The sequence below is a fragment of the Gracilinanus agilis genome, chromosome 3, assembly GCF_016433145.1.
Source record: "Gracilinanus agilis isolate LMUSP501 chromosome 3, AgileGrace, whole genome shotgun sequence".
NCBI lineage: Eukaryota > Metazoa > Chordata > Mammalia > Didelphimorphia > Didelphidae > Gracilinanus > Gracilinanus agilis.
In genome coordinates, this window is record NC_058132.1 from 414,328,412 (window position 1) to 414,342,256 (window position 13,845).

Here is a 13,845-nt window from a genome sequence, read left to right on the forward strand (position 1 = left end):
CCCCACCCATGGCCAATGCGCATTTCCACTAGTTTTGTCATGTGTCCTTGATCAAGACCAATTTCCAAATTGTTGGTAGTTGCATTGGTGTGGTAGAGACCATATATATTTTTTAATATTTTGGGGTTTTTTGCTTCTTTTCCAGATTTTCCTTCAGTTTTATGTATTTGTATGTCCAATCTATTGTTCTTTTGTTTCTTTGGTGAGCCTTCCAGTTTTCCTATTTTGCTTCTTATTTTTGCTGTACTAGCCATAAAAGCTGTCATAATTCTTATTTCTTTTTTGAACCACTTAAGAACAGCTTGTTTTGGTTCCAGGTTTTCCATGGTTCTCTGTCTCATCAAGTGTTAGATCAATTTCCTTTGTTCTGTAGCATTTATTTATAAATGCTTGAACTTGCTTACTAGATTTGGAAGCTATATTTCCTTCTGTTGTTAATGTTTTCCCCTTTGATGTTTTGCTTTCCAAAATCTTGGAATTTTCTTCTTCCTGAGATCTTTGGTAATTTCAGTCTTTCCCCCTCTTATTTCCTCCAGTGGTTCATTTTCTGATTCCCTCCCTTGTGATGGCAGTTTCCCTTGGGACTGAATCTCAAAATGTCTCATACTTTTCCCATGGTGGGCAATTTTCAGTTCATCAGTCTAGATCTCTGCCTCTAATGACTTTTGGAGGGACAGAAGTGGCTGCAATTGGATGTTGTGCTCTCTCCTTTGGATATTGCCCTGATGAATTGTCCTACTCCCTCTGTTCCTCAGTTCTCTGGCCCAGTACCAGCAGTTCAGAGCTTTGCAGTATTCATGCTCTAAGATTGCAGTCCTCAGTAGGCTTTTGCTCGAAAGGTCTATAGCTGAGCTGACTATCACTTCCTTGGCCAAGCCTAGAGCTGGGGCCTCTGTGGCACTGGAAAAAGGGAGGGGGAACAAGCATGCAGGAGAGGGTTTTTGTAAGACTATGTAAGATATGATAAGTAAAAGCAGGGACTTATGTGAACACTCATATGGATATGGTTTAATTCATTCCTCCAGGAGTGAATCAATTCCTAAGTTATTGGATGAGTAATATTAAAAGTGTGAATAGTTGTATCCATATTTATAAATTAATGTTTGGTCTGAGATCTCTTAATTCAAACAGAATGTCCACTAGATAGTACTGAAAGCCATTTAAAATTTTTGTTCATTGCTATGTGTAACCATGGTCAAATAAATTTATCACACTTTCTAGTGATGAGCCTTACCATACTTAGCTAGGCTGATTCTTAGACATCAAACATTTTGTTACTAAGTCTGTATTCAAAGTGGTCTACCTTGGGTGAACCTCCTGGAGTTTGTGCTCTGCTGGAATTGACTTTGAGAATCCATCTTCTCTATTCAATAGTGAGTGTGGAAGCAGGACTTTGTGAAATAATAGTGTCTATTTAGCAATTGAACAAGTAAGATGGGTCTGTGTGTCTTTTATATATGCTCAGTGCAACTTTTAACATATCCAATTATATGAACCCATAAGCCTATAGTTTTTGTAGGAAACTAATATTTTAATTTTGCTTTCCTTCATATATAAGTAAATAGAATATAGGAACTAAAGCTGATTCTCATAATCTGTCAAAAGTAGAATTTCTGAAAATATGCTAACAGCATTTGTTTTAAAATATCCCATAAAATACTGTTGGAAATGGAGAGGAACAACACATATCAGTTTCTACTGTTGTTTAATTTAAGACTACTAACTCTATAATCATTTTTGTTTTTGATTAAAGATAGAATGAGTCACTATCAGTATCTTATTTTAGTAGAACCTAGATTTTATACTATTAGTACCCTAATTTTACTAAGTATTTTTGATCATGAAAATGTATTGCATAAAATTGCTACATATAACAGAAATAGCTTTATATTCTCAATAATATTTTATTTTATACAAATTTCCAAGTGTGTTGAAATCCTGGTTAGGTAGATGGCACAGTGGATAGAGTGCAGGGCCTGGAGTCCAGAAGACTCATCTTTGTGAGCTCAATTTGTCCTCAGACACTTACTAGCTGTGTAACCCTGGGGCAAGTCATTTAACCCTGTTTGCTTTAGTTTCTCATCTGTAAAGTGAGCTGGAGAAGGAAATGGCAAACCACTTTAGTATCTTTGCCAAGAAAACCCCAAATGGAGTCACAAAGAATCAGACATGACTAAAAATGACTGAATAACAAAAAATTATTGATACCCTATTGAATCTGATGAAATATGCCTCTGGTGAAGAAATTGTACCATGTTTTCAACTCCATTTTCTTTCACATTTAAGGTTAATGCTGATGACACTGTACAATGTGAGTATCAATTTGAAAGGTCTGAAGTATATAAGTGAAAGTCCAGGTTTCATCCCTCTACTGTCATGGCTCTTGAACGGTAAGGACTTTGCATAAGCTATATATGTAGACTTCTTATGTAGTAGCTAAATAGATTTTACTATTAAAAATATTTAACACACCAGAATGTTTTAGTTCTTTAGGATTTTCAAGAAATTTCCTGAGATAAGTATCACTCAAAGGTATTCTATAAATAGTTGTCATCTTGTTAACCAAGCTTAAATCTGCTTAAAATGGAGATTAACATTTCATAGTAAATGGGTTTAACTGAGACTTCTATCTTGAATATTGAAAATAAAAATTCTGAAAATAAGTTCATTTCATCTTATTCTTGAATAAAAATATGTTCTAATTGCAACCACTCTGATTCTCAGAATGAACAAAGAGTGAAACAAGCATTCAATGGTTTTGAGCAATATAATTTTTCTGACAAAATTGTATATGGTATATAGCACAATATAACATCCTTCACTTACTATTTTACTTGTATGACGCAATAATAGAGTCATTTTTACTAAAATGTATGAAGGCTTAATCAGTTTTCCCAAGGGCCTCTCTTAATCTATTGATAATTATATTATTCTTTTTTGAAGTACTTATCTAAAATCAATGAGTCATTGACAAAGATGTCAATTACTCCAATGAGGATGAGTAGGGATAGATGCTATTACAAGCATCTATAGATAGTTGCAGACAAGGATATTTGATTGTGGACTAATTTTATAAGTGATTTATTAGTGAATATTTTTATACTTTAATGACTTTTCCTTCAAGCTTTAGAATATTTGCTGAATTGCACTGGTAGGCACTCTGACCCCAGCCTCTAATGGCCAAGCTGGCCTCAAAGTTCCTGGGTGCTCTTAAGAGTTGGGGGTTGTGGGGCTTTTCCCTAATGCCATTGACTAACATTTGTTAGGAGCCTATGAATAGTATCCCAATTCCATTCAAATACAATATTAATTAGCTTTTAAAAAGTAATATTTATTTCAAAAATATGACATGGAAAAATATAGAAATATTCCCCCATCCCCAACCCACAACTTATGATGTTCTTCTCTATAAAGCCCCTCTGGCAGGGGGAAGAAAGCTCGATACTTAGTTCTTTTATTATAGTTTTGATCCTATCTGGTTCATGTACATGTCCATGTCAGCTATTGCTGGGGTACAAGCCTGAAGGTCATTCCTAAAAGTTGCTCCTTGCTTCTTGAGGCATTAATGTTATATTGGCTGTGAAACCTGGTCTGGGATTATAACTCCTGAATTCCAATTCACAGAGTCTTGTGGTTTGCTTTCTTGACCTCCCAAGGTTGCTGTGATCTCTCACCATATGCCTTGAGCTAGTCACCAAATAAATTAAAGGAGAATGAGAAAAAAGGACAGCATCTTAAGTTTACAGGCTTTTTCAAATGCCTTCATCTTCTCTTCAATAGATGGTTAGTTGACTGGATCCAATCTCCTCTTCTCCCTGTCACCACAAAAACAAAACAAAGCAAATCACATTTTTTCTGGCATACTGCTGTCTAACCATATCTTTCTCCTTTTGTATAAGATGAAGTCAAATTTTCAAACCAAATATAAGACTTATAGTAGTCAAGATGGTGATGGTTGTTTGATTTGCCTGGCATATGCTGCCTTCTGTCTCTTCCTCAGGGTACCTTGCTTCTGAAGCTAGGCTGATTTGATATGAAATAATAATAATTAATATTTATGTAATGTTTACTGTGTGTCAGGTACTATGCTAAGCACTTTATGATATGAAAACCTTATAGAATAAATTCAAAATTAATTGAAATAATTAAAACTTCATCAGGGTTTGAACCGAAGTGCCTTGCTACATCAACTAGGTTGGCAGACATGCCCTGTGTGTATAAATTGGTTGGCATTTGGTGGAGATAGCTGGATCCTTCTCCACAGGAGTCACATCCCCAGGTGATAGGCTGGGCTAGAAGCAAGAATGATGTTCTGAGTGGTATTGCCACTCTCAGAGATCCTGTGTCTTGTTAACTTGGAAATAACACAAAACTACTAAAGTAGTCAGCAAAAGCTAAATCTTTAATTAGGAAAGAGATAGGTCCAATAATTGATCACTACACAGAGCCAAGTGCCAAGATTCTACATAGAGTTGGAACCCTGGGGTTCTGGGTACAGTATCTCTGGGCGAATGTACTGCGCTAGGTGATTCTCCCAAGCAGTGTGACAGAACTTGGAGTTCTTTTATACCCTCTGGAGAATTTGGTACAGCAAGCATGCATAGACAAGCTGCAAAGAGGCTGTAGCCAGCAGCTGGGGTATCAGGGAATGGTCAACTACAATGAATACAAATGGAAAGGGTCAAACCAAAAGCTGGGCTTCCTGAGAGAGGACTCTAACATGATGGGAGAAGCTACAAAGACAAATGAGGGTACTCAACATTTGACTATGTCTACTAGTCCCACCCAAACTGGGGTCAACAAACACTTCAAGATCTATAATTCAGTTCAAAACTTGAGTTCTTAAGGGGCAGAGACAAACCCGAACCCCACAGAAAACCCAGTTGACAGCCTGTTGGTGGCAGTTGGTCAGTGGTTATTGCTGCTGCTGCTGTTGTAGTTAGGACCTCTCTCCACAATGATTTCTCCCCTCAAAGTGATGCCTATGGGACCTAGACCAGAAGTAGGTTTTGTGGTTTGGAAGTCATTATTATTCTCAAGGCTTTTGGTGTCCTGGGCTATGTTTATCAGTCAGAGAAGATGGTGGTGGTTTTTGGTCTTACCTTGCACAATTCTGTCTCCTGTATGTCTCTTAGGGTAACCTTGATCTTTCATTTGAATTAGTTTAATATGAAATGATATGAGAAACTTAGAGTCTACTAAACATTAATTGAAATAATTAAAGCTTCAGAAAAATTGTAGTAGAATATGTATTATAAATTCTTATATAACATTAGCATCCCCATATATTCCCAAGAAAATCCAGCAGGAAGAGCTAAGAAGAGGAATTTCATCAAAAATAACTACAGAAATACAGAACTTATAAAATATAGGGGTGTGAATATTCCAGGATTTACTTGGGAACTTTGTAGATCCCAGAATAAACATTCTTTGCAGAAATAAAGATAAACTTAAATAACTGGAGAAATTGCTCATGGGTAGGGCAAGTGAATATAATAAAAATGATAATATTCCTTAAATTGATTTACAAATTCAATCAAACTTCTTAAAGGATATTTCTTAGAGCTAGGAAAAAATACTAGAATTAATTCAGAAGAACAAAAGTTCTTTTCAAGGGTAATAATGAAAAAAGAAGTGGGACTCAGGGGTCTTAGGAGTACCAGATCTCAAAGTATACTACAAAGCAGTAATCATCAAAATGTGTTAGTGGCTAAAAATAAAGAGGTCATTCAGCAGAACAGATTAGGTGTCCAAAATATAGAAGTAAACAACTACCATAGTGTAATATAGAGTAAATCCATAGATCACAGTTATTGGAGAGGAAGATATCATTGACAAAAACTATTGGGAAAACTAGGTAGTATGAATTAGGTTCTGGACCAATACTTCATATCATATATTATAGGAAAATGGATACATGACATAGATATTAAAAACACAAAATAACAAATTAGAAGAACAAGGAAGAAATTACTTTTTTGATCTATGGATAGGTTAAGAGTTCATGACTAAACAAGATAAAATGGATAATTTGGATTATAAAAAAATTAAAAAAAATTTTTGCATAAACTTAGCTACTGTAATTTAAATTAGGAGTGAAATGGGTAACTTAGAAAAATATTTTCCACAATTTTCTCTGATAACTGATCCATATGTATAAGACTTAAGAGCCATTCCCCAATAGATAAATGATTAAAGGATATAAAGAAGCAGTTTTTAAGGGAAGAAATCCAAGCTAACAATGACTCTATGGGAAGAAATACTCTTACTAGTAATTGCAATTATTTGCTAGGGAATGTAAATTCAAGCAACTTTGGACATTTTGCCTCATACTTATAAGACTACCAATAGTGGCAAAAGAGGAAGTTGGTAAATGTTGTCAGGGTGAATTATTAGTCCAGTCATTATGAAATCTAATTTGGAACTATGGCCTAGATTTACTCAATTCTACATACCCTTTATAATTCAAAGAAAGGGTAAATGGATGTATATGTACACAATATTTTATAGCAGCTTTTTTCATAGAATTCAAAAATTACAATTAGAGGGGGTTTTATCTTACTGGGGAATGGCTAATTGGCAGAATATATGTTTAATGGAATATTTTGCCATAATACATGATGAAAGGGATTGTTTCAAAGGAAACTGGGAAGATTTCTATGAATTGATACTGAGCATATGAGCAGAACTTGGACAATTTATAGTGATAACAGAAAAGCAACTATAATAACTTTCAAATTCTGATTAAGATGAGTCTAAAAAAGTGAAAATAAAACATACCATTCATATCCTGCAAAAAAGTGATGAACTTAAAATATAGAGAGTCTAAAATTGTGAGAAGATGCCAGAATGAGGCAAGAAATCACCTGGCTCTTCCAAATTCTCCCCCACAAAAACATAAAATAATACCTCATTATGCATTTTAGAGTGACAGAAGTAACTAAAAGTCAAGGTAAAGCAATTGTTCATGTCAAGACAGTTTAGGAGGATATTAGGAAAGGTCAGCACCCTCACCCCCACCTGAGTGGTAGTCTAGCCTAAGAAAAGTGAAGATCTCACTGGGCAGACACTAATATTTTATCCTAGAAATGATGCAGGGATTAGGTGGTTGATCAGGGAAAGATTGAAGGAACCCTCTGCTGACTTTGGACATGAAGCCCAGATGCATTGTCCAGACTTGGTCCCAAGCTGTGACTGCAGGCTAGGAAAAGAGAGCACAGGTTTTTGGAGAAGGGTAGATTTCCTGTTGGTTGTGGTCACTTAAAAAAAAGACAACAACAGTAAATAATAAAAAAAAAGAATTTAATCATAAATAGCTACTATGGTGATAGAGATCAGGATTCAAACTTAGAAGACAGTGAAGTCAAAACAGCAGAAAAATGCAGCATTGTCACAAGTCCAAAAAGAGTTCTTAGAAGAGTTTTAAAAGGATTTTAAAAATCAAACAAGAGAGGTCCAGGAAAAGTTAGGAAAAAAAGAGTGATGCAAAAAAACCACAAGAAAATTCTGAAAAGAAAGCCAAGCAAGTGGAAAAAAGATAGAAAATTTATGGAAGAAAAGAACTCCTTAAAAATTAGAAATGGGTGAGGGGAAACTAATTGATTTCATGAAGAAATAAAAAATCAAAATTAAAAGAATGAAAAAACAGAAGAGAATGTGAAATATTTTATGAGCAAAACAACTGAGTTGGAAAACATATTGGAGAAGAGATAATATAAGTATTATTAAACTACCTTAAACTTATTATCAAAAAATGTAGACATTATACTTTTGAGAAATTATTAAGGAAAATTGCCCTAAAGTTTTAGAATTAGAGGATAAAGTAGAAATGGAAAAAATCTGCCCATTACCAACTGAAAATGGATTTAATTTAAAAGATAAACCAGGAAATTACATTATGTTAAAAGGTACCATAGGTAATGAAGTAATATCAGTACTGAATACATATGTACTAAATACTATAGCATTCAAATTTTTAAAGAAAAAGGCAAATGAATTACAGGTGGAAATAGATAGCAAACCTATAATAATGGGCTGCTTCAACCTTTCCCTCATAAATAAATCTAACAAAAAATAAATAAGAAAGACAAGGAGATGAATATAATATCAGATAAACTAGATATGATAGCTATCTGGAAAGAACTGAATAAGAATAGAGAGGAATATGCCTTTTCCTCAAAAGGACATGTTATTTGGTCTTGAAACTGGGACTGTGCTTTTGGGAACCGAGTTAAGGTATGGACCTAACTCCCTCTCTCCAGAGACTGGGGTGAAATAGAAGGGAAGGGAAAGATTATGCATCCCACGTATGGAAGGAGTATGCATGTTTGTGACTGCCTTTGGAAAAAAGCTCCACTATGTTACATACATGTATTGAGGGCTTTATTTTTTGAAGTTTTAAGAAAAATTTGCTCAGTGGAGGGAATAACAGGGGTAACAGATTAATAAAATTCAAAAATAAATGAATATATTATAATAAAAGGCATAAATAATTCTTTAAATTCACAAATTAGTTAAAAAAAGAATATCTGGCCCTTTTGTGCTGAGGAGAGCAAATTATAGGTATATTCTGAAAACATTCAGTTAACAACTTAGAGATGCTATATTATTTCAACATTTTTCTGATAAACAGTTGAGGAAAACTTATTAATTGATAACAAGAGATACTTATTTTTAGAAATCAATACCGTTGACCTTTAAGATTGTATATACTCTCCTGTTAGTTATACCACCCTCTACTTTATCTCCCCCATGCCCAATTGTGTAATCACTATGATCAAAAGAGGACTATGATTTTGGCATTTCAAAATTCTTGGTAGTTCTTGACTTCACTATGTGATGATTTCCCCAAGCCAGGAGTAAAGAAAATGAAGATTTTATCTTAATAACTATATATCTAGATCGACAGCTTCTTGTACCCACTGTTGCCTAATAGAAAATTTTCTTTCTTTGATATTGATGTTCACTACTATTCCCTCCTCTCTTCATGCTTATTTCTCCCCATTTTCCATGAAATTTTCTCTTTCATTTCCACCTTTCTACATTTCATTGAATCCTGGGAATTCTTATTCCACTTTTCAAGGCAGAATGTTGTCAGTGGAGGCATGATACTCTTTAAGTGGTTTTGTGAGCATAAAATCCATGCAGATTTTATCCACTTAAATGTCATCTCCTTTTTCTCTTTGTAATTGTAATACCATTTCTGCTATGCAAAATGGAGAGCAGGATGAGTGACACTTAGCAGTTTTGAACTTGGAACCAACCAAGCTTGCCATGAGCCAGCAAGGGAGAGGCAGCTACTGGCAGACTATAAAAAGCAGGATTTTGAACAAGAAGCTCTCTCAATTTGTAGAAGGAACTTTTGGTGGGAGGTTGGTTGGGAATTGGGGTAGGCCAAATCAATCCATGATACCTGCATCCAGTTCTAATCACTACCACACCCTTGACTTCTGTGTGAAGCTGTCCTATACATCCTATTCAATCGATCATCGAGGAAGAAGCAACATCAATACCATCAAACAATCTGGTTCAGGTCCAGCAGCCTGGCCTGGCTAGGTTACAACCGAGGGGACAAATCTCTCCAGCTGATAATCTCAACCTGATTACCTTCAATTCATAACACTTGATCATCAGTAGTTTTAGTCAAACTTTCCCTTACACCTCTTTCCTTCAGTCTCTATTTCCCTTTCCCTAAGTTTGTTATTAAATCCTGAAACTTACTTAGGTGGATGTCATCATTACCCTAAGGATCATCAAACATATCCTTGAGTATCTGAGGGAAGAGGGATCCCTCAAACTAAAGTTAAACTGCAGTCACTAGCGTTATCCATCAGTTTTGGAGCCAGGATAAGCAGTCAAAGAAGCTGTGTGATCTAATTCACAGTCTCTTATTTGATCACTTATTCCTGGGACACTTATATTGAAGTCACAAATATTCCTGTGGGGTATTGGTGTTCACCACCACATCTTGGTGTTCACCTAGGGATTCCCACTCTCACTCAGCTTCAGCTCCTCATACCATCAGAGGACCTTGGGCCATCCCATTATCAGCATAACAGTTACTATAAAATAATACATTATTCAATTTTCCTGCTGAATTTTCTGTTGCATGCAGAAGAGTTTCCAGAAATTTATTCTAATTTTCTTTACTTTATATTTGAAATTTTTTTTTCCTGCTGCCTTGTAGAATTTATTGCTTGCCATTAGAATTCTTCGATTTAACTACTGTGTGTCCTGGGGGTTCCAGCATTTGATTTTGTTTTATAGAGGTGAACTGTGGATTCTTTCAATTGGCACATTATTTTCTGTATTTATAAGTTCTGGGCTCTTTTTTTTTTATTACTTCTTGCATTTTGGGCATCGCATATTCTTTTTGAAGATCTATGATCTTAGCTCTATTTGTAGCCTGCATTTGAGATCAATATGTTTTGCTTGTATGGAGAATTTGTTTTCTTTTAATGGGATTGCCATTTGCTTTTCTTCTTCCAGATTTTCTTTATTTTTTTCTTTATTTCTGTCTATTTGTATTCCTAGTCAGTTGTTCTGTCTTTTTTTTTTTGAGCTACATTATGCATTCAAGTTGTTCTATTCTACCAATTATTTCTTCTCCATAAGCCTTAAATTCTGCCCTCATAAATATTATTTTTCTCTTGAACCATTCAGGAATACCCTATTATAAGTTCCATGCTCTTTTGGGAATTCACAGGGTCCTCTGAGTCACTGAGTGTGGATTAATTTTTCTTTGACTTGTAACATTTATTCAGAAATGTTTGGACTCATTTATTAATGACTTTCCTATTCATTTATCTGCATGGGTTCATGTTCTCTCTCTCTCTCTCTTTTTTAGTTGAAATTTTCTCCTGAGGTTTTTAGTGATTTTAGTCTTTTTCCCCCCCTTATATTCTCCTCATTTTCTTATACTTTCTTTTTTGATAGCAGTTTCCTGGAGGATTGGACTGTAAAGCTGACTCTGCCTCTTCTAATGCAGGGAAATTCATTATTCATCAGCCTTAGTATGCCAAAAATGACTTTTGAGGGGACAGAATTATCTCATAGGTGGATTCCAGACACCTTTCCTTCAGCCTTGGTGCAGTCCCACACCCAAACTAGCACTCGGTCCCACCTACCTCTGTTATTTACTTTTTAGTGGTAGGAGAACTGTTGAATGTATTTCAGGGCACAAGACCATGGGTCCCATTATATATCCCTCCCAGAGTGTGGGTACTGTTGGGGGAAGGAGTGCAACTGAGCACTTAGGAATTAGAGAATTAGTGCTCTCTACAGTTAATTCATCATGTTATTACCTCATTAGGAATCATAGTGTCTTAGCCTGTGAAGAGAGCTACATTTGCTTTTCTACTTACGCATAATTCTTATTTTGGAAAGTTTTGAGAATTTGTTAGGATCAAAGAAAATATCTGGTCTGCCATCTTATTGGACACATGATATTAATCAACTATATTTCAGTGACAGGTATATGATTTTTTATTTAGCAACATTATGACTCAAATCAATTACAGTCTATTTTTAATGGTAATATTTTATGTTTATCAAGAGAATTATTAGTATTGAGACAGGTAGGTGGCCCAGTGGATAGAGCACTGTGTCTGGAGTCAGACAGACCTGAGTTAAAATCCAGCCTCAGAAACTTATTGTATATGTGATCCTGGGCAAGTCACTTATTCTTGATTTGCCTTAATCCACTGGAGAGGGGAATGTATCTTTACAGAGAAAACCTCATGGACACTAATGACAAATAAAAACAATTATCATTAATAAAAATGCTTTTTCTTTATTTGGGCAAAACTTGGAAAAGAAGTGGACTTATGAATAGATAAAGGTTTTAATGACATAAATTCAGTATGTTTTAAGCTATTTGTACTTCATAGCATTAAATGCACAGTACAAATAATTTAAGTATGTGCCAAGTAATCCGGAGAGTAGGTAAGTATTAGAGCAGTGATGGACAACCTTTTGAGCTTGGTCTGTCAAAATTTGCCAAAAAAACGAGCATAAGTTGGGTGGTGTGTCACTTCAAGAAAAAAACCATAATTTCATGATATTTATAATTTAAATAACAAAAATGTATAATTGTAATATATAACTATATTTAATAAACCAAAATAGGTAAATTAATATAGGTAGAATTGCTATCTATAGTGCATAGAGTGTCTATACTACACTACAGCAAATGTTTCATCCTTGGCATGTGGCCCTATCCTTCTCTGTGTGGCTGCATGAAGCTGTGTGTCATTGAAAATGGCTACATGTGTCAGTGCTAACACACATGTCATAGGTTGTCATCACAAGACTGACAGGATGGGGAAGAAATTTTTTATCAGTAGTAACTCTCAAAGACATTCTACCCAGTTATCCAGGTATTTTCCTTCCATATTAGGGGAAAGAGTACCCACACTGATGCAATTATAAATACTTGAAGCCTATAAATACCCTATTTTTACATTAATACAGTTCAGATAGTTATGTTAAACCATTCCTCAGTGCAAACAGATTTATAGCTGAAAACCCTGATTCTGAGAGAATACAAAGATAAATGTTCTTTTTCCATCCCCAGAGCTTTTTTGTTGTTCTGTTCTCTGTATTCTTCTGTCTGGTAGGCATGTTTTTGTAGTGTGGTAAGAACCAACAGAACTTGCACACTAGTGAGATAACTCTGAAGAACTCAGGGCCGTCTTCAAACCACATTAAAACATAGGACTAGGATTTTAATAGAAGGGGCATTGTTTTTGTAGAATGGGAATTAATTTTTCCTAAAATTACAAGATGGGGAAATTTATGATGAGGGGAAATTGCATGAAAAATATAAAAGCTTGTTTTCTTAATAATATCATAAAAACTATTTACTTTTTAATATTTTTTATTGTTATATACTTTAAAAAATCGATGTCATTACCTTCTGTTTTCCAGCTACCAGGGATAACATGCTTTCACAGGATAGTAATATTGATTAAGTGCCTACTACATGCCAGGTATTGTGCCAGACACAAGGAATACAAAAACCCGAAATGAAACAGAATGTACCTTCCAGGATCTTATTTTTGGGGAGACAACATGCACATATATAAGAATCTGCAAAATATCTGGAGAGAATCAATAAAGATGTCATCTAGAAGATAGTGCTTGAGTTGAATTTTAAAAGAAACAAAAAGATCTAACAGGCAGAAGTGAGGAGGTAATGCATTCCAGTCACAGGAAACTGCTAGTGCAAAGATAGGGGAAAAAAAAAAAGTTTCGTGTGTGAAAACAGCAATCCTGTTTTGCTGGATCCATAGAGTTCAGGAAGGGGAGTAATATATAATAAGACTGGAAAGGTCCAGATGCTTTAAAATCTAAACAAAGAAGTTTATATTTGACCTTAGCCACAAAAAGGGAGCGATTGGAGTTTGTTAAATTGATAAATGACAGTCCTCTAGGAAAATCATTTTAGTAGTTGTGTGGAAAATATATTAGAAGAGGGATCTGAGGCAGAGAAACAATTTAGAGGGCTATAGCATTTGTCCAGGTGAGAGGTATTGAGGGCCTGAACCATGGTGGTGATTATGTGAGTTAGAGAGAAGGGAACAAGTGTGAGTGTAGAAATAGTATGGCTTGGTAGCTGATTAGTTATTTGGGATAAGAGAATGAAGAGTAGAAGATAACAATGAAGTTGTAAATCTAGATGACTGGAAGATGAGCTTGGGTTGAGAGGAATATATGCTCTGTTCTGGATAAATCGAACTTAAGATACCTAGATAACATTCCTCTTGAAATATTCAAAAGACAGCTGGAGATTCCTAGATATGGGGTTCAGGAAAGAGACTAGGGTTATAGGCTTGGTAGGCTTCT

The 13,845-nt window shown here is 35.1% G+C and overlaps 1 protein-coding gene across 1 annotated transcript in view; it reads left to right on the top strand.

Moving 5' to 3' along the window:
• The window catches only part of LOC123242471 (heat shock transcription factor 2 binding protein), a 139,413-nt gene that overhangs the window by 108,475 nt on the left and 17,093 nt on the right, over positions 1 to 13,845 (top strand). Inside the window, exon 7 of the mRNA XM_044670250.1 lies at positions 2,287 to 2,390. Within this exon, the coding sequence (XP_044526185.1) occupies positions 2,287 to 2,390 (104 nt within the window). The remainder of the gene's footprint in view (positions 1 to 2,286; positions 2,391 to 13,845) is intronic.